Consider the following 23,942-nt stretch of genomic DNA (forward strand, 5'->3'; position numbering starts at 1 on the left):
AACAATATAATCACAGATGTATCATAGTTTTACATACTGTAGCTTTGCAAAGAATCTAGGAATTTGAACTTAGGTTTTCTTCCCACTGACTCATCTCCATAATCTTGATTATTGCTCTTGAATTCGTTCATAGTACATCAGCTGCTGGGTGTCCCGCCACTCCACCTACTGCATGACACTTGCTTGTTATTTAACTATACTTTTACAATACCTTGGAGCAGGCATGAACACCTTAATCTGCAGTGCATAGTTCTTGTTTATTCAGGAGGCCAGTGCAGTAGGGACAATGTGAAGTTACCCCACCCTAGCTGAGGACACTTGAACACATCCCTAAGGGTACACTTGCCTTTGTCTCAAGGTTTACTTTACTGGATGAAGTTATGGTTGTGCTTAGGCTTACCAAAATACTGTATTTTGTCTATATGATATTTCTAAAATAATATGTGATTACTTTCTGTGTCAGAACAAAAGATACTGTCAGCTTCAAGCTCTCAGCTGTTCCAGGTTTACAGGTGCTCAGGGTATACTGGAGTTATATAGCTTTGTGTCCATCTGTGCGTACTCATGTGTATACATGTAGGTGTCTGTGTGCATATGTATGTATATATGTATGTGTGTACCTGTATATGCACATGTACTATGCTTTATTTTGTTTTTTTAAGATTTTGAGGGATTATTTATGCAGTATTTCTGAGATATACATATTCATGTAATAAGGTGACCCATTTTCAGCATCAAAATCATGGTACATTCGATCTTGCTTTGAGGATAGTTCTTTCCAAGATCCTCACAAAAACCGAGGTCTACCAAAATCATGGCTGGGAAAGCTATAAGGATCAAGTCAGCAAGCAACACTCATCCATCGTCTCTGCTTTAGCTTCTGCCTTGAGTCCCTGCTCTTACTTCCCTTCATGTTGAAGTCTAAACTATGGAATGAAATAAATCCTTTCCTCCACAAGTTTCTTTTTGTCAGTATTTTATAACAGCAATAGAAAAACAAACAAAATACCTAGAAACCATACTCTGAGGAGTTGCAGACAGAACTCTGTGACTCACTGGCCAGCCAGCTTAGTGGCCTCTGGGAGCTCCAGTTCATCTAGAGACCTTGCCTTAAGATATAAAGTGGAAAGGAATTGATGAAAATATCCAGCAATGTCTTCTGGCCTCCACAGGCACTACACATACATACACACACACACACACACACACACACACACACACACACACATACACACACTCGCACACATGCATGTGCATGCCCATATGCAACCATACACCTCTAAAACAACAACAACAGCAACAACAATAACAACAACAACAGAAGAGAAACAAGATACCACTTGCCATACTGATGGACTGATGGATACAGAATCCCTGTTACTTGCTAGCAGAATTTCTTAAGTGAGAAATGAGGCCGTGTGTCGAGTTATCACTCTGAACTGTATGTTTAAGCTTGAAAAAGATGTGAAGTTTGGGCAGAACTTGAGTGTTTCTCACCTTCAGTGTAGTTTGGTGTGAACACTTCTATCCAGTTTGAATCCTCTGCATTGTAGAACCTTCTGATTCCTCTGATGTATGCGCACAGCAACAACAGAGAGCATGATTAATGCTCGGAGTGGAAGCACTGTTGTGAGCAAGTGCAAAAGTCTGATCAATTCTCAGTTCTAGGACACCTTTGTAATCTGGTTTTTGCTGTTATTTTACTATTTTAAAAAATAACAACTATAACTTCGTTTTAAGTAACAAATGAAATTCAGAATATAGTAAGCAATAAGTTTCCACCCTCCAAAAATTGTGAATTTAAAAATAGCTTGCTATTTTAAATCCAGTGTCAAATTCTTATTATCACTTTTATGCTGTTCTAAATGAATAGCTTCCTGTAGATGCTCCAAAAAGATATGGAAATGAAAAAAAAAAATATTTCTTTTCTTAGCTGAATAAATTCACTGTCTTTCTTCATGGGTGAATTTAGAGCCCCAGTTTATCTGCCAACAACAGCAGAAACAGTGGCAGCCATATGCCATATAGGTGTAAGCGAAGTTGCAGTTCTGGTCATTTTATTTTTCTTCAGGTTATGTGGACTCTAGGCAAGTAACAGAGAACCCAGCTTCTGCTACTGAAGAAGAGTTAACACTGGGCAGCAAAAAGTCTTTTGATTCTGAAATGAGTGTTGTAGGACATTTTGAATTTGCAATGATGGAGGCCTTTAGACATTTTAGGGTATTGGAATAGGCTCTCCTATAGCCCAGGCTGACCTGAAATTCATTTATAGAGACAAGGATGACAGTGACTTCCTCATCCTCCTGTGTCTGTCTCTTGAGTGCTGGCATTATAGAAGTGTGCCACTATGCCTGATTTTCAGTGCTAGGGAATAAACTCAGAGCTTCATGCAGACAGTCTCTCATGTTAACTATATCCTCAAACTTCATGTATAGAAAAAAATGTGTAATATTTCAATGATTAAAAAGAGGCCAAGAGCATTCTTTTTCATTGAGTTTGTATAGTTGCACTCTTTGTACTTAGATTTCAAAGTTATTCTGTGTATACTGGTCATTCTAAAGATCTGTTGTCTTAATCACTATAGACTCAGTAGACCAGAAAGCTAGAAATTTATTTCCCATGGGTTTAGAGTCAGGAATAAGAAGATTAACTTGTAAATCCATCTTCTGCTGAGGACCTTCTTCCTGATCTGCAGGTAGTTCTCTCCTGTGTCTTCACATGGTGAAGAAAGAGAGATGAGAGGAAAGAGGGGAATGAGGAAAGCAGAAGAAATTAGAGAGGAAAGTATTTCCCCCTTTTCATCTTGAAAGACAATATCAGATTTGTTAACATCAGAGCCTGGGGCTGGCAGCCATAACAAGTAACCAATGATTTTAATAAGAAAACAAAAGTGAAAAAAAAAAGTAGATATTCAGTGTGTCCCCAGATAGGGGTTAAAAGACGTACCCACTTCTTAAACCCAAAGTGTCTTCTATTTAGACTGAAATAGCAGAAAAGTGGTAAGAATCACTGAGAAGCTCTGGTCAGGGTGTGGTGCTACCCACTGCTAATTTCACTCAGTACTACCGCAAGGGGTCTGACAAATTGGCAGTATTGTGTGAAATCTGCTGAGAAGAGTTCCTGCTCTGGCTGACATCAAGCCTTTTCCTCCTCTCATTATGAATGCCCAAGGAGATTCTAATTCCTTAAGGACCATTGTTTCAATAGAGAGTCACAAAATTAATCGCAGCACAAGGGTAAACCTCCAAAAAATAATCCTCAAAACTTCAGCTAATATCGATGTGTTTATAAAAAGATGAGGAGAGAAAGAATATGTTCTATGGGGGTATAGTCAGATATGGGGACAGCAGGCCCATGGTATGGCATCCCTTCCCCCTAAAGGACCAGCCACAGCCACATGACTGTATAGTATGGAATAGTTTATTCAGGGCATGGTTTGGGGAGTTAAGATGTTAGTAGAGGCAGAGAAATGCAGAGACAGAGAGAGAGAGAGAGAGAGAAAGAGAGAGAGAGAGAGAGAGAGAGAGAGAGAGAGAGAGAGAGTAAGAGAAGAGAAGAGAAGAGAAGAGAAGAGAAGAGAAGAGAAGAGAAGAGAAGAGAAGAAGAGGCCATTCATGAACATGTGGAGAGAGAGGGGGAAGGGGATGGGTAGAGAGGGAAGGAATGGAAAAGCAAGGGAGCAAGAGCCCAAGAGAGGGAGGAGGGGGCAAGCAGCCCCTTTTATAGTGGCCTACCTTTAAAGTCAGGCCTACCTTGCTGTTGCCAGGTAAATGCAAGGTGGAGTTTAGACAGAGTGTTAACATTCCCCCATTTTGGTTTAATTTTAAAAAAGAAAAAGAAATTGAAAGAGGTGATGGTGAAGCAGGAGTAGGATTCTCGTGATATCTGACTACTTCCAGGTAGCTTTGGGGGCAATGTGTCTCTAGGGAACCTAGAAGAATGGGTATGGGAGATGTTTGTCCAGTCTCAGGAGAGTTGGCTACTTCCTGCTTTCCATGGTCTGTGGAGCCATATAAGGATAGATCAGAAGGAACAGATCCAGTAGAAAAATCTGTGTTTGTGAGAGGAGATTGGAGCATCTGGAGGTTGATTCTCTGGAGCTGTCCTAGATGTAGTAAGCGCCTGGACTTGACAAGATGTTGAAACACGTTATTATAAGTAGAGAATAAGATGAAGTACATTTGGGAGAAAGAAAAATGTTTTATAAGTTGTACATTTGAAACCCAGAGGAATACCTCCCTCTGAAATAGATGGAAAGTGGGAACTTTGGGCAGATGTACTTATCTGGATGGAGTCTATTTGGTCCATGAGTAGGTTTCCTGTAACTTAAAAATGTACAAAAGAGATAACAACATGAGTTAACAACATGAAGAATCTTTAAGGTGAGCCTTTTGTGGGACAGACAGAAGAAACAAGAATTTGTGATTAAAAAATTGGATCATATAGTGGAATGTTTCATTCGGGTTTGGCAAATTTATAAAAAAAAAACTCAAATAATGTTAGGACAGTGGCATAGCAAGAAGAGGAAATATGAAGCATTTAACCAATGGAACCTGAGTGTAGGTAAGGAAGTAACAGATTGCATCTCTGAAAGCTTTTTCTAGCTGTCAAGTTAAAGTTACCATAGCTGTCAATGTAGTCGGAAGTCTGAAAAATAATAAACAATAATCTATAAGTATATATATATATATATATATATTAAATGACAGAATGTACTAGCCAACACCTCCCTGTGGTCTCCATGACAACTTGGGCAGTCAATTTGGCTTTCAACACAGAAGACAGATGGCTTTTGGATACATGTGATATGAGAAATAGTTTACTTTGATTTAGATACATGTGAAGCAAGAGGGGGTAAGGGGATGAGGAGAAAGGGAAGGAATGGAAGATCAAGGGAGCAAGATCTCAAGAGAGCAAGAAAGGAACAAGAGAGGGAGGAGGGGGCAAGCAGCCCCTTTTATAGTGGGTCAGGCCTACCTGGCTATTGCCAGGTGACTGTGGGGAGGAGCATACATGGCTGTTGCCAGGTAACTGTGGGGTGCAGTTTAGACAGAATGCTAACAAATACCATGACACTTGGTGCTATACTTTCATTGTATTAACCTTTAGGAAAATGTAAAAAGCACATGATCAACTTTCCCCACATTATTTTTTGATATCAGAAACTAAGAATAATAGTATTTGATATGGTCATCACTTCTACATAGTTCCCTCCTCAACTTCTCTTTCTGTGTTCCTTCTTTTTCCTCTCTTCCTCTATTCTTCTTGAGGTAGGAGTTTTCCATCTTGCTATTCTCAAATTCAGTTTCTATCTTAGACTACTCTGGAACATTAGTTTCTCCTCCCTTAGCCGCTCCAGTGCTAGACTGCTGTTGTGCAAATCTTACCAGGGTTCCATAACTCATTCTAGCAGGACTCTAATCAATAAATGAGATGATAGGTATTAGAAAAGATTCTGAGAGAAAATATGTAAGGCCTGGGTTTGTACATGAAAAAAACAGTCATAGGTAATTTTTAGTAACACTTTCGCTTCAAATTCCAGTGGCTTCATGCTTCATTATGAGAACAAAAATGCAGTGATATATAGGAGGTTGCTAGAAAAAGAAAGGTAATTGAAAAGTAAAATAGAATCATTGTAGACATATTGGTAAAACAGCAACATCTGCCTTCATATGTGTTTGTGCGTATGTATGGATGCAAAGAAATAGCACTGTAATATTATCTACTCATTCATACCAAACGTTTATATTTCTCTCACCAATTAGAATGACAGCCTGGTGTGGTGGTGCACGCCTTTGATCCCAGCACTCGGGAGGTAGAGGCAGGTGGATTTCTGAGTTCGAGGCCAGCCTGGTCTATAAAGTGAGTTCCAGGACAGCCAGGGCTATACAGAGAAACCCTGTCTCGAAAAATGAAAAAACAAAAAACAACAACAAAAAAAATAGAATGACAGGTTTCTCTCCTTCTTCCCCTGTCCCTCTCTCTCTTTCTCCATCTCTCTCTCCCCACTCTGTGTGTGTGTATGCGTGTACATGTCTTGGCCAGATATTTGTGACTGCACATATTAAAGCACGCGTGTGCCGGTGTTATAGGATCCCACCAGATATGACCACTGAGACATGGTTTATGGCCAATTTAAATCTTTATTTTAGCTGGCTGGGAGTAAATGCAGGTATTTTGGATCTAGTCTGCATACCCTAAGGCATTTAGAACAAGGCACTTTTAAAGGAAAAAAAAAAAAAAAGAATAACATATCTGGGTATCTCTCTCTGCGGCTGCATGTAAGGAGGTGGGGAAATTGTTGCCCAGGCAGGCAATTTAACAGAAGCTAGAATAATTTAGCTGGGGCATTTTGACCTCAGGTTACTAGAATAGATATGGGTAATATTCCATTGGATTCTTTGTCAAGGGTATCCAATTCTTGTTAAGTCTGAAATGTATTCTTAGTAAGAATACATGAAGGAGGAACCTCTTCACCGTCTTGCCCTGCTACACATGCCGAGGTCAGAGTTGAATATCAGCTGTTTCTCACTGAATCTGTACCTTACTACCTCAACAAGGCTAGCTGACTAGCAAGATCATCTGGTTTCTGTCCCCAGCACTGGAATATATATGCACCTGGACCCAACTTTTTCTGTGTGTCTTGAGAATGGAGTACAGGTCTCCATGCTTGCACAGCAACCATTCCTGACAGAGACATCTCCCCAACCTGAAGTGTACTCTTTCTACTGTCAAAAGCACATTAGCAGGTACTTTATTTGGTTTTCTTTCACTTGGAGACAGACCTCAAAGATTGCAACAAACAGCCAGGGGTTTTGCTCTCAATTTAGCAGCAAAGTTGACATCAGAAATTACTTCCTTTAATGTAGAAAGTGTTTTCTGCCTCCTTTCTTTTTCTTCTTTCCTTATCTGCCTCACACCTACCCCTATCATATTCCAAGAATTCATTTCAAAACTGCAAATACTGTTGTTCCCCCCTATGGGGGTAATCAGTGCTTGAACAACTTGTAATTTTTTTTTTAGATCCTCCTGCTTAATAAAGACAAGTAAGAGTGAAATAAAAATGAGAGTAGCAGAGAGAAGATTTTGATAAGCTCGGTTTGCTTCAGGGTTTTACCTACAGCTGACAGACACCAAACTTACGCAGCCTCTGCTGAGATTCAAATCTCAAGACAGCAAAAGAAAAAAAAAAAAAAAAAAAGACATGTGCTATCGACTTTAATACTCCTTTCCAATTGTGTTTGTTATCTCCCCTGAAATTCTCAGTTGGGGGAATTAGGTGAGCTTGGAAGGAAACTGCTTACCTGGCTGACAAGCTGGGGCTTATCTCCTGATGCAGACACTTACAAATGGCCATGAGCCTGAAAAGTTCTGAGAGGAAGTGCCATAAAACCATAGCCAGAGCAACTTTCTGGTCATTATGTGGCCCTCATAAAACCAGCACCAAACATACTCTGCCCTTGACTAATTGCAACTGGAAAAGACTAGGAAAGCACTCTACATTCATTTGTAGTGGAGGGGTCAGCAGCCAACAGCAAGTGCTACCCTACAACACCTTGGGATTCTTTCTTCACCCTCCTGATAGGCTGCTAGCATGGAGCTACAGATTCCTCCTTGCTGACACTTTCGTTGCTGCTCTCCAACACTCCACTCTCCAGTTGGAGAATTAAGAGCCCTGAGGTCAGCTGTGGGAGTGGAAGAAACTGTATGTTACAATGATATTCCAGTGGCCCTTAGTACTGAATCAGCATTAAGAATATGCCCTTGAAATCCCATTGAAAACTTTCAGATGCCATATAATTATAATTGCAGCAGTTTTCTCTCTAAAGGCTGAAGCAGAAGATATTGAGAATCTGGGGTCAAACTGGCAACATAGTAAGAGTTTGTTTCTCAAAAGCCAGCAAAAGATTTTAAATTCTGCAAATGAGTTCCCACATCATGACAGTGTGTTCACATTTTTTGGGTACACTAATTTCATAAAGTGCTCCATGAGAAAAGTTGCAGGTCATAATCTTAGAACACAATGCAGAGTATCATTCAGAAGGTATTCATTGTGACTCTAAGAGAAGTGGTCTCCTTCATCTTAAGGTGCATTGACAGGAAGATTCACAATAATTGATAGAAGATAGACATTAGATAGATGACAGATTTCAAATCTTATACATATATATTCATATATATTGTGTTATACTTATCAATTGGCAATATGTTCAGCATATGATTAAGCTTGTGAATGTAGTTAGCAGGATTACATTATGGAGTCATTGCCATTTATACATGTAAACTAGTTAACAATCTTTTTTTTGTTTTGTTTTGTTTTGTTTTGTTTTTTGGTTTTGGTTTTTTGGTTTTTCGAGACAAGGTTTGTCTGTGTAGCCCTGGCTGTCCTGGAACTCACTTTGTAGACCAGGCTGGCCTCGAACTCAGAAATCCACCTGCCTCTGCTTCCCAAGTGTTGAGATTAAAGGCGTGAGCCACCATCGCCCGGCACTGGTTAACAATCTTAACCAGTCTTCTATGTTGGTTTCATTACTTACTTTGTCCTGGGGACTTACCTTAGACACATAAGTCAGCTCCCCTAGTTCTGGGTTTTGCCCTTATAAAAATTTCAAATCTTACCTTAAATCCAATAACAGTAGGCCAAGCCCTGCTGTCAACTTTTATACAGTAGCTCTCTTCTTCAGAAGGAAAAAAAGATAGATATTTTATCTGTTTCTCAGAAAGGCCAAGAATTCTATTTCTTTAGTGGAGTGTGGAAAAATGAAGTTTCCTAAGTATGTATTTCAGTCTTCCCAAGTATACAGCATATGGCAGAACTGCATACAAGTTGATGTTACAGCATCAGTGTAGATATGGAAACAAACCCAGAAACCCTGTATAGCTTCTCAGCAGTCGACTTATCATCCCTTATCTACCACACAGATGGAGCTGTAAAACACAACCTCAATGGGCAGTTTTGATGGTTACCATCTGCATTCAATAATTTTATGTGTCGATTTGCCTTTAACATTTAGGAATAACTAGTTGGCTACATCATACAAGTCAATATGTCTATTTGACCATTGGTTAATATTGTTTTGTTTTTGTTTTTTAAGGCAGAACATCCCACCATACGCTTAGATGTTTAAATTCTTGGTTCTATGTTGGGCTGTGTGTCTACCTGGAACTAAAGGTACTACAGGGTTCTGGCCTGATTTAAATGACCAAAGTGTTACAACTCTCTGAGAGGAATCCTGGGCAGGGCAGGCAGACGGATCTCTTCTGCTACCATCACTAGTGCTATTGACAGCAGTGGTGATGAGCTGAAGCAGGCTGCCAGAAACCAGAGCCAGAGCTGGAGCTACAATCTACAGTGAATGGCAGCTGCCTTCTAGGGCTAGAGTGAGGAGTCTGGCCTGCTGGGCAGAGCTAAGCTCCAGAAATGAATGAGCTTCAGGAAAGAAAACACTTCCCTGGAGTGTTACTGCTCAATAAAAAGAGCTACCCTCTGATGATTCCTGTTGAAATAACTCGTGCACTTTATTCCATGTGGATAGGGACCTTATAAACATTTGGGGGGTAAAGTAGCATCCAGGAGTAGATGCTTGCTATTGGCGCAATCTGAGATGTTAGGAATGCTTTATTTACCTAGGGAAGGATCTTAGGTGTTGTCCCTACATGACTGGTTGTCATGGCTCTCTCAATTGGTGTGTTGTGGTTATTTGTTCTTGTGGACCCTGGCCAGAACAAAGAGAAGCTAGTGCCAAAACCTGCCTTTCTCAATTATGAGATTCTCCAGGTTTTGGAACCCGATTCAACCTTACCAGTTCTGTCTGGTTGCACAGTCCACTTACCACACAGTTTACAACTGGTTGCACTGTTTGGAAAATTTGTGGAACCTTTATGAGCTAATACATCACCGGAGGAAGTGGACTACAGGCTGGAGGTGGACTTGTCCCAGTTACGGTCACTTTCTGCTTTCTGACTCTGTATTCAATGTGATCAGCAGGTTTCTCTTCCTGCAGCTTTCCCTTCCCCAGTATGATGGAATGTAGGAATGTATCTCCTCCAACACAGTTTGAAAAACAAACAAACAAACAAAAAAACCCAAAAACCCTTTCCCCTTAAGCTGCTCTTGTATTTTCTCAAGACAGTGAGTGAAGTAACTAACACCTTTGACATACTACTAGTAGTAGTAATTAGTAGTTAGTAGTAGAAATCAGTAATTGACATACTGATTTCTGTAGTTTCTCGCAATAATTTAAACTACACATTCATATATTCATACTTGTTATTATATGGAAGCTACTTGACTGTACAGCTGAAAGGTTCTTATTGGTATCAAAAGATGTTGGATCTACATATTGAAGAGTCTTCCTTCTAAATCAAAAGATATTGGTTACTAATGAAAGCCAAAAAAGGTGATTTGTGATATCTTTCACTTGTACTTCAAAATCGCTTTTTTTTAATGGATTTTTTTTAACTAGGTATTTCTTCAGTTATGTTTCCAGTGCTATCCCAAAAGTCCCCCATACCCTCCCCCCCTCCCTTACCCACCCACTCCCAATTCTTGGCCCTGGTGTTCCCCTGTACTGAGGCATATAAAGTTTGCACGAGCAATGGGTCACTCTTTCCACTAATGGTCAACTAGGCCATATTCTGATACATATGCAGCTAGAGACATGAGCTCTGGGGGATACTGGTTAGTTCATATTGTTGTTCCACCTATAGGGTTGCAGATCCCTTTAGCTCCTTGGGTACTTTCTCTAGCTCCTTCCCTGGGGGCACAGTGATCCATCCAATAGCTGACAGTGAGCATCCACTTCTGTGTTTGCTAGGCCCCAGCATAGTCTCAAAAGAGACAGCTATATCAGGGTCCTTTCAGCAAAATCTTGCTAGTGTATGCAATGGTGTCACCGTTTGGAGGCTGATTATGGGATGGATCCCCAGATATGGCAGTCTCTACATGGTCCATCCTTTTATCTCAGCTCCAAACTTTGTCTCTGTAACTCCTGCCATGGGTATTTTTGTTCCCAATTCTAAGAAGGGGAAAAGTGTCCACACTTTGGTCTTTGTTCTTCTTGAGTTTCCTGTGTTTTGCAAATTGTAACTTATATCTTGGGTATTCTAAGTTTCTAGGCTAATATCCACTTATCAGTAAGTACATATCATGTGAGATCTTTTGTGATTGGGTTACCTCACTCAGGATGATGCCCTCCAGGTCCATCCTTTTGCCTAGAAATTTCATAAATTCATTCTTTTTAATAGCTGAGTAGTACTCCATTGTGTAAATGTACCACATTTTCTGTCTCCATTCCTCTGTTGAGGGGCATCTGGGTTCTATCCAGCTTCTGGCTATTATAAATAAGGCTGCTATGAACATAGAGGAGCATGTGTCCTTCTTACCGGTTGGAACATCTTCTGGATATATGCCCAGGAGAGGTATTGCGGGATCCTCCCATATTACTATGTCCAATTATCTGAGGGAACACCAGACTGATTTCCAGAGTGGTTGTATAAGCTTGCAATTCCACCAACAATGGAGGAGTATTCCTCTTTCTCCACATCCTCACCAGCATCTACTGTCACCTGAATTTTTGATCTTAGCCATTCTGACTGGTGTGAGATAGAATCTCAGGGTTTTTTGATTTGCATTTCCCTGATGATTAAGGATGCTGAACATTTTTTCAGGTGTTACTCAGCCATTCGGTATTCCTCAGGTGAGAATTCTTTGTTTAGCTCTGAGCCCCATTTTTTAACGGGGTAATTTGGTTTTCTGGAGTCCACCTTCTTGAGTTCTTTATATATATTGATTATTAGTCCCCTATCTGATTTAGGATAGGTAAAGGTCCTTTCCCAATCTGTTAGTGGCCTTATTGTCTTATTGATGGTGTCTTTTGCCTTACAGAAGCTTTGCAGATTTATGAGGTCCCATTTGTCAGTTCTTGATCTTACAGCACAAGCCATTGCTGTTCTATTCAAGAATTTTCCCCTGTGCCCATATATTTGAGGCTTTTCCCCACTTTTGCCTCTATAAGTTTCACTGTCTCTGGTTTTATGTGGAGTTCCTTGATCCACTTAGATTTGACCTTAGAACAAGGAGATAATAATGGATCAATTCGCATTCTTCTACATGATAACCACCAGTTGTGCCAGCACCATTTGTTGAAAATGGTCTTTTTTCCACTGCATGGTTTTAGCTTCCTGTCAAACATCAAGTAACAATAGGTGTGTGGGTTCATTTCTGGGTCTTCAATTCTATTCCATTGGTCTACTTGTCTGTTGCTATACCAGTACTATGCAGTTTTTGTCACAATTGCTCTGTAGTACAGCTTTAGGTCAGGCATGGTGATTCCACCAGAGGTTCTTTTATCCTTGAGAAGAGTTTTTGCTATCCTAGGTTTTTTGTTATTCCAGATGAATCTGCCGATTGCCCTTTCTAATTCGTTGAAGAATTGAGTTGGAATTTTGATAGGGATTGCATTGAATCTGTGGATTGCTTTTGGCAAGATAGCCATTTTTACAATGTTGATCCTGCCAATCCATGAGCATGGGAGATCTTTCCATCATCTGTGATCTTCTTTAATTTATTTCTTCAGAGACTTGAAGTTCTTATCATACAGATCTTTCACTTCCTTAGTTAGAGTCACGCCAAGGTATTTTATATTATTTGTGACTATTGAGAAGGGTGTTGTTTCCCTAATTTCTTTCTCATCCTGTTTATCCTTTGTGTAGAGAAAGGTCATTGACTTGTTTGAGTTAATTTTATATCCAGCTACTTCACTGAAGCTGTTTATCAGGTTTAGGAGTTGTGTGGTGGAATTTTTAGGGTCACTTATGCAAACTATCGTATTATCTGCAAAAAGTGATATTTTGACTTCATCTTTTCCAATTTGTACCCCTTGATCTCCTTTTGTTGTCGAATTTCTCTAGCTAGGATTTCAAGTAGAATGTTGAATAGGTAGGGAGAAAGTGGGCAGCCTTGTCTAGTCCCTGATTTTAATGGGAATGCTTCCAGCTTCTCTCCATTTACTTTGATGTTGGCTTCTGGTTTGCTGTAGATTGCTTTTAACATGTTTAGGTATGGGCCTTGAATTCCGGATCTTTCCAAGACTTTTATCATGAATGGGTATTGGATTTTGTCAAATGCTTTCTCTGAATCTAACAAAATGATCATGTGGTTTTTGTCCTTGAGTTTGTTTATATAGTGGATTACATTGATGGATTTCTGTATATTAAAACATCCCTGCATCCCTGGAATGAAACCTACTTGGTTAGGATGGATGATTGTTTTGATGTATTCTTGGATTCAGTTAGTGAGAATTTTATTGAGGATTTTGCACCGATATTCATAAGGGAAATTGGTCTGAAGTTCTCTATCTTTGTTGGGTCTTTCTGTGGTTTAGGTATCAGAATAATTGTGGCTTCATAGAATGAATTGGGTAGAATACCTTCTGCTTCTATTTTGTGGAATAGTTTGTGAAGAAATGGAATTACATCTTCTTTGAAGCTCTGATAGAACTCTATATTAAACCCATCTGGTCTTGGCCCTTTTTTTTGGTTGGGAGACTATTAATGACTGCTTCTATTTCTTTGGGGGTTATAGGACTGTTTATATCATTAATCTGATCCTTATTTATCTTTGGTACCTCTTATCTGTCTAGAAATTTGTCCATTTCACCCATGTTTTCCAGTTTTTTTTTTTTTTTTTTTTTTTTTTTTTTTTTTTTTTAGTATAACCTTTTGTAGAAGGATCTGATAGTGTTTTGGATTTCTTCAGGATCTGTTGTTATGTCTCCCTTTTCATTTCTGACTTTGTTAATTAGGACGCTGTCCCTGTGCCCTCTGGTGAGTCTGGCTATGGGTTTATATATCTTGTTGATTTTCTCAAAGAACCAGCTCCTCCTTTGGTTGATTTCTTGAATACTTCTTGTTTCCACTTGGTTTATTTCACCCCTGAGTTTGAATATTTCCTGCCATCTACTCCTCTTGGGTGAATTTGCTTTCTTTTGTTCCAGAGCTTTTAGGTGTGTTTTCAAGCCGCTAGTGTGTGCTCTTTCTAGTTTCTTTTTGGAGGCACTCATAGCTATGAGTTTTCCTCTTAGAAATGCTGTCATTGTGTCCCATAAGTTTGGGTATGTTGTGGCTTCATTTTCATTAAACTCTAAAAAGTCTTTAATTTCTTTCTTTATTCCTTCTTTGACCAAGGTATCATTGAGAAGAGTGTTGTTCAGTTTCCATGTGAATGTTGGCTTTCTATTATTTATGTTGTTATTGAAGATCAGCCTTAGTCCATGGTGATCTGAAAGGATGCATGGGACAATTTCAATATTTTTTGTATCTCTTGAGGCCTGTTTTTTGACCAATTTTATGGTCAATTTTGGAGAAGGTTCCAAGAGGTGCTGAGAAGAATGTATATCCTTTTGTTTTAGGATAAAATGTTTTGTATATATCTGTTAAATCCATTTGTTTCATAACTTCTGTTAGTTTCACTGTGTCCATGTTTAGTTTCTGTTTCCACGATCTGTCCATTGATGAAAGTGTTGTGTTGAAGTCTCCTACTATTATTGTGTAAGTTGCAATGTGTGCTTTGAGCGTTAGTAAAGTTTATTTAATTAATGTGGCTGCCCCTTCACTTGGAGCATAGATATTCAGAATTGAGAGTTTCTATTGGAGGATTTTACCTTTGATGATTACGAAGTGTCCTTCCTTGTCTTTTTTGATAACTTTGGGTTGGATGTCGATTTATTCGATATTAGAATGGCTACTCCAGCTTGTTTCTTCAGACCATTTGCTTGGAAAATTGTTTTCCAGCCTTTCATTCTGAGGTAGTGTCTGTCTTTTTCCCTGAGATGGGTTTTCTGTAGGAAGCAAAATGTTGTGTCTTGTTTGTTTAGCCAGTCTGTTAGTCTATGTCTTTTTATTGGGAAATTGAATCCATTGATATTAAGAGAAATTAAGGAAAAGTAATTGTTGCTTCCTATTATTTTTGTTATTAGAGTTGGAATTCTGTTCTTCTGGCTGTCTTCTTTTAGGTTTGTTGAAGGATTACTTTTTTGTTTTTTCTAGGGCGTGGTTTCCATCCTTGTATTGGATTTTTTCTGTTATTGTCCTTTGAAGGGCTGGATTTGTGGAAAGATAATGTGTGAATTTGGTTTTGTCATGGAATACTTTGGTTTCTCCATCTATGGTCATTGAAAGTTTGGCTGGGTATAGTAGACTGGGGTGGCATTTGTGTTCCCTTAGTGTCTGTATAACAATCTGTCCAGGATCTTCTGGCTTTCATAGTCTATGGTGAAAAGTCTGCTGTAAATCTGATAGGCCTGCATTTATATGTTACTTGACCTTTTTCCCTTACTGCTTTTAGTAGTCTCTCTTTATTTAGTTTATTTGTTATTCTGCTTATTATGTGTTGGGAGAAATTTCTTTTCTAGTCCAGTCTATTTGGAGTTCTGTAGGCTTCTTTTATGTTCATGGGCATCTCTTTCATTAGGTTTGGGAAGTTTTCTTCTATAATTTTGTTGAAGATATTTGCTGGCCCTTTGAGTTGAAAATCTTCATTCTCATCTACTCCTATTATCATTAGCTTTGGTCTTCTGAATATGTCCTGGATTTCCTGGATGTTTTGAGCTAGGATCTTTTTGCATTTTGCATTTTCTTTGATTGCTGTGCTGATGTTCTCTATGGATTCTTCTGCACCTGAGATTCTCTCTTCCATCTCTTGTATTCTGTTGCTAATGAGGGCATCTATGGTTCCAGATTTCTTTCCTATGGTTTCTATCTCCAGTGTTGCCTCCCTTGGGGTTTTCTTTATTGTGTCTACTTCCCTTTTCTAGATCTAGTATAGTTTTTTTCATTTCTATCACCTGTTTGGATGGGCTTTCCTGTTTTCTTTAAGGACTTCTTCCTGTTTTGTTGTGTTTTCTTGTTTTTCTTTAAGGACTTGTAACTCTTTAGCAGTGTTCTCCTGTATTTCTTTAAGTGGGTTATTAAAGTCCTTCTTGATGTCCTCTACCATCATCATGAGATATGCTTTTAAATCCGGGTGTAGCTTTTCGGGTGTGTTGGGGTGCCCAGGACTGGGTGAGGTGGGAGTGCTGCATTCTGATGATGGTGAGTGATCTTGGTTTCTGTTAGTAAGATTCTTACATTTGCCTTTCACCATCTGGTAATCTCTGGAGTTATTGTTATTGTTGTCTCCGGTTAGAGCTTGTTCCTCCAGTGATTCTGTTAGCCTCTATCAGCATACCTGTGAGACTTCCTCTCTCCTGAGTTTCAGTGGTCTGAGCACTCTCTGCAGGCAAGCTCTCCTCTTGCAGGGAAGATGCCCAGATATCTGGCATTCGTACCTGCCTCCTGGCAGAAGATGAAGGCCTGAAATAGGGCCTGTCCCAGAAGCTGTTAGCTTCTGTAGTCCCCAATCTCACCTGTGCAGACTAGTCTCAAAGGGATCCAAAAACCAAGATGGCTTCCCCAGATGCTCTGGCAAAGCCCCTACGTTGGGGAGGACGCCTGTCCTCTGGCAGGGTAGGTGCCGGATGTTTGTATCCGGAAATTAGGTCTGCCTCTGAAGCTGTCCTCTAGGCAGCTTGGGAGTGTCCTCCAACTCCTTGCCCAGGTGACCTGATGCTAGCACTGACTGGAAGGGACTTTTGACCCTGGTCAGGCAGGGTTTTCTGCTTTCCTAATGCTGGTCCCCTGTGATTGGAATGGAACAGAAGTTGTGTTCCACTCACTGGTGGTCCGAAGACCACATGGAGAGTCCTCTAGGGACCTTGGGGGTGTCGGCCCACTCTACACCCAAGGTGACCCGGTGCTGTGGCAGACTGAAAGGGCCAAAATCACTTTTTAAAATATACCTTTATTTTGCTTACAACTCTGAAAGTTCAAATATATTGATGAAAATATTAAAAATAATTACAGGGAATGATAATGGCTCATCAAACTAGATAAATAATAAGAAGCCATCATGAAGAATAATCACTCGTAGTTTTATTTGTATGTGGGGATAGTTTGTATGTGTATACATGTGTTGTATGTTCAGGAACGCATGCCACAAAACATATGTGGAGTGAGTATATTCAGTAGTCAGTTGCCTCCTTCTATCTTGCAAGATGTAAGGATTAAACTCAGGTCATGAAGGATGAGCATGTGGCTCTCTCCACTGAACCATTTCACCATCCCTATAGCTTGATTTTTTGAGGAGCCTGCCAATCAAATTTAATTGGGCTCCTGACTAGTGAACTTCAGTGATCCTTTCACCATCTCCCTAGTGCTATGATTATACCTTTACACTTCTGTGCTTGGCTTTTTACATGGAATTGAGAAATTAGCCTCAGATTCTTATGCTTGTCTGATGATTACTTTCCTGTTTGAGCCAACTCCTAGCCCCTAGAAAAAGTTACATTGAGATATAGACTTAAGGCAGGGATATAAAAGTGTCATGATCATGCAATCCTATATATCCATGGAAAGTTTGTTCTTTTTGGTGTTTTAGTCTGGGTCTTAGTGTTGTTCTTCTAACTGCACCTCTAGTAAATGAAGGAGATCTGCAACCCTGTAGGTGCAACAACATTATGAACTAACCAGTACCCCAGAGCTCTTGACTCTAGCTGCATATGTATCAAAAGATGGCCTAGTCAGCCATCACTGGAAAGAGAGGCCCATTGAACATGCAAACTTTATATGCCCCAATACAGGGGAATGCCAGGGCCAAAAAATGGGAATGGGTGGGTAGGGAAGTGGGGAGGGGGAGGGTATAGGGGACTTTTGGGATAGCATTCTAAATGTAATTGAGGAAAATACGTAATAATAAAAAATATTTAAAAAAATACACTACTCGGGGCTGGAGAGATGGCTCAGCGGTTAGGAGCACTGACTGCACTTCCAGAGATCCTGAGTTCAAATCCCAGCACCCACATGGTGGCTAACAACCATCTGTAATGAGATCTGATGCCCTCTTCTGGTGTGTCTGAAGACAGCGACAGTGTATTCACAAACATACAATAAATACATCTCTTTAAAAAAAATACACTACTCATAGTCTTTATAGGAAATGTTTTACTTTCCAAAAGGCTTGTAACATCTTGTCACTGGGATATAGTGGGACCCGTGTTAAGTGAAGGTACAGTTCTAGTTGATGTAGCTGAGACATTATATATGATAAGATTTGCATGAAAAATAATTTTAATACAGGTAAATTAATAGCAAAGAGGGCAATATTCAAACTTCCACTTGGATTTCATTTTCTGAAATGGCCAGGAAAGATGAATCACAGTCAGCTAAGGTCACAAAGCTGAAGAAGAGAAGCAAGTTGCCCAGGTAGCCTTTTACTGTGCAAGAGCATGAAGGTCAGAGACTGGATAGACATGAAGGTCAGACATGGATAGTATTGAGAAAACACCAAATACCCTGGAGAGATTTTTAAGGAGAGAGACACTAGAGTAAGCTCAGCGTCATGGCAGTGCAGTTACTCTACGGAAACTTTCAGAGGGGTAGGGTGATTCCTAGGGTAAAGAATGAGCATGAGTGCATTATTGTTCACATATAATTCAGCAGAGGTGTCTTTAACACATTCCCATCTATGGTCACAATCAGAACACCTTGATAACTGTCTATACATTCTTCATATGTTTACATTCTGATAAATCCATTGTATATTATAAATATCTCAACATTCTACAACTAGCTCAGCAAAAATATTCCAGTAGTTTCTCTTTGTGGCTCTTAGTAATGTTAGCTTACTCATACTGTTCAAAATACCAGTACTACACCGCCTTTCATCACTGAATCTACAGAATCTACTAAATTTGTAACACTTTTATACCATCTCTGAGTTGAATAATGTTAGTGCATAGCACTGTTAATCAAGACAAGCAAGATGTATTGCTTCTTGAAACTCCTCCATTGTTTCTTACTATGGGTGCCAAAAGCAGAAAAAAGAGGCAGAATGCCATGTAGAGTGTGTTATGTAACAAAACTTTTCCTGGGAAGATGAAACACATGTCTACTCACTCCAGATAAGGAATAAAGTGACTAGTTCAGCCCAGGACCCCCAAGACCAAGTTATCAGCACAAGAGAGATTTATTTGCTCAATAGGGACAAAGGACAGAAAATAAAAAACAGAGAGGATGAAGAACAAGAGGAAGAGAATGAAGGGAGAAGACTGTGTGTCCCAGAGGACAAATGACTGCCTGTACCTAGAAAGAAGACAGATATGCCCATAGGAAAATGACAGTTTATAAAGTTAAAGAGGAAACTACATGTTAGGATGAGGTGTTATATTTTAATAGGTCAGGTTAACTGGGTGAGCCAAAGGGGCTTTTGATGAATGGACATCAAAACTTTGATAGCTGGTCCGAAGTAGTAAGCCTAAGAAAGAGGCCAAATAAGGGAATAGTTCTTGGGGACCAGTGTTAGGAATATAATTTAGAAAGGTTTTTAGAAGGCAGAGGGACTGGAAAAGAATGGCAAGGCCTGCAAGAGTCATGTTTGTCATGCACTAACTGGCTAGCCCTTTCAGAGAACCAACGAGACAACAAAGTATGGATATCACAGAAGTCCACCTTGGTAAACCAGTGAGTTTTATTGGGGTTACTTTCAAAACATGTGTGAAAGGTTACTTAAAGGAGGAGAAATGACTCAAAGACAGCTAAATCATCAAGGCTTACCCCTGCATGGGTGACAGCTTGTGAGTGGAAGCTGGAAAACCTGGAACATACATTGTACAGCCTATGGACAGCTCAAGAGTTTGGACAGGGTCTTTTCCACATTCTTTAGTTTGTCTAAACCTCTTTCAAGCAGCTTAGCTAGTTTTTGTTTCTTCCAGACAGCTGGTCTGACAAGAGAGTTTTCTTTAAGGCTTCTCATTGCTCTTCTGAGAGTGACTCTCAGCTGTTACTGTTTACTCTGGCAGGGATTAGCCTAATGAATTTAATTAGCTTCAGGGACTTCCTTAAACTATTTTGAGTTTTTTTCTTTTCCTGCTTAAAGAGCTTCCTGCCAGATAGAATGCTTTAACTCCCCCTCTCCCCATACCACCAAATATATTACACAACAAAGAGTAAACTATGATCAACTAAAGGAGATATCCTTTAACTAATCACAAAGCTACAACTAAAGACTTCACTGACATCAAATCAGGAGTGGACTTTCAGCCAAAATTAGTGACAGCCCTCTGGAACAGTTGGTACTTTTCTCTGCCCTTAATGACAAAACAGACAGTCATTACTATCAAACAAAAAGGTTACAACTCAAAGGAGAATTCCATGTTTTTATTTTCCCTTTTTACTCCTAAAATGCAACATTTTATAATCCTTGTCAGTCACTAAGAGCAGCCCAATTCCTTGTATATAATTTCCTCATTTCCATTATCTGAGATCTTTTTATCATGTACCCCAAAAGAGTCAGGAACTTGGAGCTGGTGTGGGTTTATTCATTTTGCATGTTAATTACCCTATGCCTTTCTAGCATCTTATCAATAAGGAGGAAATGCCCTTGTGATTTGCTCTGAGGTTCCAGTATTTGCATCCCTTGAGTTTGCCTGCTTGGAGAGAGAGGCATGTAAGCTTATATTTTTAAAAACCTACTTTAATAAAGGTTTTTAAATGCTTTAACCGCCCTTCTAACTCATCACCCACCAGATGTTGTGGAACGGGAAGGTTAATAGGGCAATAGAGGATATGGACCTGTTTAGAAATAGTTCTCTAGGGCAATTTCCATCTTCATTGTCAAGACAGCAGCACCTTAGTTCACAAGAGATAGCAATGGTTGCTCAATCTACTTGAAAACTCCATTTCCTTGATGCATTTATCTCTATGCCATCACAAATGAAGATCAGCAAAGAATAATAAAGTGAACTGATACCACCCAGTGCTGCCCACTGTCTGTTGTGTTATATTAATACCCTTTCCAAACATCATGTGTTTTCACAAGTGTCTGCTCTAGCAAAGCATCACATGACCTTTTTCAAGACAGCTTCCAGAAAAACACCACATGAGTGTTCTCACCAAAACATCCTCCCACATCTTTGCTTCAGCAAGAATATCCTCTTATAAGACAGTTTCCAGAAAAACATCACAAGACACAACTAAGTCTCCAAAAATCCAAAATTTTCCACTTCAGATGCCTTTAAACAGCATTTTAAAAAAAATACTGATTTTCAAATGCCTTGCAGGAGCCTTCAAGGAGTCTCTGTTTTAGAATACAGAATATCCTTTCACAAAGTAGTATTTTCACAAATATATCCTTTAGGAATTTTTCTGGCAGTCCTTGTCCTTGTCTTTGTCTCTATTCTCCATATTTCTGGTTTTGTGTCTCTCTCTGTGTCTCTGTCACTCTGTGTCTCTGACTCTGTGTGTGTGTGTGTGTGTGTGTTTGTGTGTTCCTCTCTATGTCACAAAATCTTTTTTCTTTATGTTCACTTTGACCATTAGAGTGAAATCAGGTCTGTACTGTTTTCTGTCACTGCGCATGACCAGGAAGATTATCTGTAGATTAATGAAGCTAAGAAGGACAATCATGACTTAGTAAAACACACACCTCTGAGTAATAGTTGACAGCCTGTCATTGGGACATAGACAACAGTCTAGGGAACTCAATTGGAAAGTTGTACAATACGAACACACTTACTGACAGTGAACTATGTATTTTAAAGAGGTTTAAATATGAATTTTGTTGTGGATATTTGATCCTGATATGTTTTAGAACTTAGGTATAGACCCTCTCTAAAGAAATCTAATAATTCTAAAATAATCAGACAGCATAAAGGATGTGAGATATAATACACATGAACCAAAGAGTGTTTTGTGTGTGTGTGTGTGTGTGTGTGTGTGTGTGTGTGTGTGTAAAACATGTTCAATCTGTACAATGTTACCTGTTTGTATCTGATTTCTGGGTGACCATTTGGTAGTAGATAACCAACTGAGGGGTACTTCCCAGCAGAAGACTACTTCGGCTTTCAGCATTCCTTATTTGCCTGTAGTTTCTTGTCTGGGTTGAAGCTTTGTGAACTTTCTTTTTCCATGTTAACATGTCTAATGGTATTGTCCTTGTTTGAGTATTATTTCAGCAGCCATGCGGGTGAGACTTCCTGGTTGTAACTCCCTTGACACTCTTGGGAGTCTCAATGTCACAAGAAACATTCTGTTCTTCTGTCTCCTACAATCTTTCTTTCCTCCATCTTTCCAGATTGGTCCCTGACATTAGGTACTGGAAATGTGTTGTAGATTTATGTGTCAGTCAGGCATCTTACATTTACTTGTTCTCTACATTTTAGTCAGTTGTGGGTTCCTGTAATATCTTCTCTATTTCTAGGAACGTTTTCCTTGGTGAGGAGTAAGGACTTGATTTTTCTGTCCATATGAGGGTAATTATTTGGAATGTAGTTGGAGATTATGCTAGTTTAGTAAAGTAGTGGATTTACCTCCTCCAAGATCCCTGACCACAGGAGTCCAGGGTAGTGGGCAAGGCAGTATACACTCTTAACCACTGAATCAACTTTTTAGACCATTTGCAATTTTTTTCCAAATACATGTAAATCACAAATAAACAGAAAAAAGAACTACATCTATAGCTAGACTGTGATAGTTCGTTCCTGTAAAACCTGATGATTTCTTAGAAAGTGGAAACTACAAAAACAAGCATGGACTGTCTTAGAACTAAATTTCAGACTAATTTGTAACTACTGAATGACTCGATGATTTGAAGATTTATTTCCTTATGTGTTCCCTTCACACAGGAGTTTTTGTTTGTTGTCTTGTTGATGTTTAATTTTTAAAATGGCAATGATGATGTGATGTGCTTAGTTAATAAGTGGCCTCAAATAACCTTGACAATTATTTCAGTAAAGCACCGTTCCTTGCAAGAGGTTATAGTCAGTTATCTTATAGTTCACTGTGACTATAGACATGTGGAAAACTGGAACTTCATGTTATTATTAACTTTTAAAACTTCAGATGTTAAACTTTGAAGCTTTCCTTATTCATAAAACATACCAAGGTTGTATGGTAGGGAGAGGAACATCCTAAAGAATAATATTTGGTACTTATGAAAAATTGTAAGGCCTGAGGCAGGAGTGTCACTGCATTAGAGTAATGTCAGAGCAACTAGGGCCTTTGTTTTGTTTTATCTTGTTTAATTTTGTTGTTACTGTTGACATTCCTTGAAAGTCTGAGTGAAGAAGCATGCTTGCTTCTGTTGGCATGGCTTGGTACTCACTGGATTTCCTTCTCTCTTCAGACATTTGTAGGAAACATGAATTCTGACAGTGTGGTTCACCACAAGCTGCTGCACTCTGTGAGAGCCCGCTTTGTTCGCTTTGTGCCCCTAGAGTGGAACCCGAATGGAAAGATTGGCATGAGAGTGGAGGCCTATGGATGCTCCTATAGTAAGTAACCACATGGATCAAGTCACACAGCATAAAATGTCTATGGAATACCAGATTACTCATATTGAAAATTAAAATCTGTATGTGTTTGTGTATATACTCATGTGCATGGGTACAAAAAAGCAGGTAGACAGAAACCCATTTCTGAAGAACACAATCTGTCATTTGACTCAGTACTTTTTACTTGCTCTGGAACTTCTAGCTGAGCCCATGCTGGCTGACCAGTGACCCATAAAGGTGTTGTTATCTTTATTTCCTCACAGTTGGGATTAGTAGTGTGTACTATCATATCCAACTTGATTTGGGCTTTGGGAATAGAATTCAGGTCTTCATGCTTGCAAAGTAAGCACTTTAGAACCATAGCTATTTCCCCAGCCTGTAGTTCTCTCATTTTATCCTAGACTTTAATATATATATATATATATGAAAATCTATGCCTCAGCAGAGAAGTAGAAACATTCTTATGTTCTATAGAGCTCTCTATAAGAATGAGGCAATAAGGCAATAGAGTTTCAACAAAAGTTCAAAGCTAAGATCCCTTGGGGCTTGGATAACTATTTGCCACTTGCAATCAGA

The 23,942-nt window shown here is 39.3% G+C and overlaps 1 protein-coding gene across 4 annotated transcripts in view; it reads left to right on the forward strand.

The window, feature by feature from the left end:
• Positions 1-23,942, forward strand: part of Cntnap5a (contactin associated protein-like 5A) — a 902,587-nt gene that overhangs the window by 352,167 nt on the left and 526,478 nt on the right. For all 4 annotated transcript variants that reach the window (NM_001371013.1, NM_001077425.2, XM_006529775.4 and 1 more), the window contains one exon: positions 23,219-23,366. In NM_001371013.1, coding sequence (NP_001357942.1) covers positions 23,219-23,366 — 148 coding nt within the window. The remainder of the gene's footprint in view (positions 1-23,218; positions 23,367-23,942) is intronic.

This window comes from Mus musculus, chromosome 1 (genome assembly GCF_000001635.26).
Source record: "Mus musculus strain C57BL/6J chromosome 1, GRCm38.p6 C57BL/6J".
NCBI lineage: Eukaryota > Metazoa > Chordata > Mammalia > Rodentia > Muridae > Mus > Mus musculus.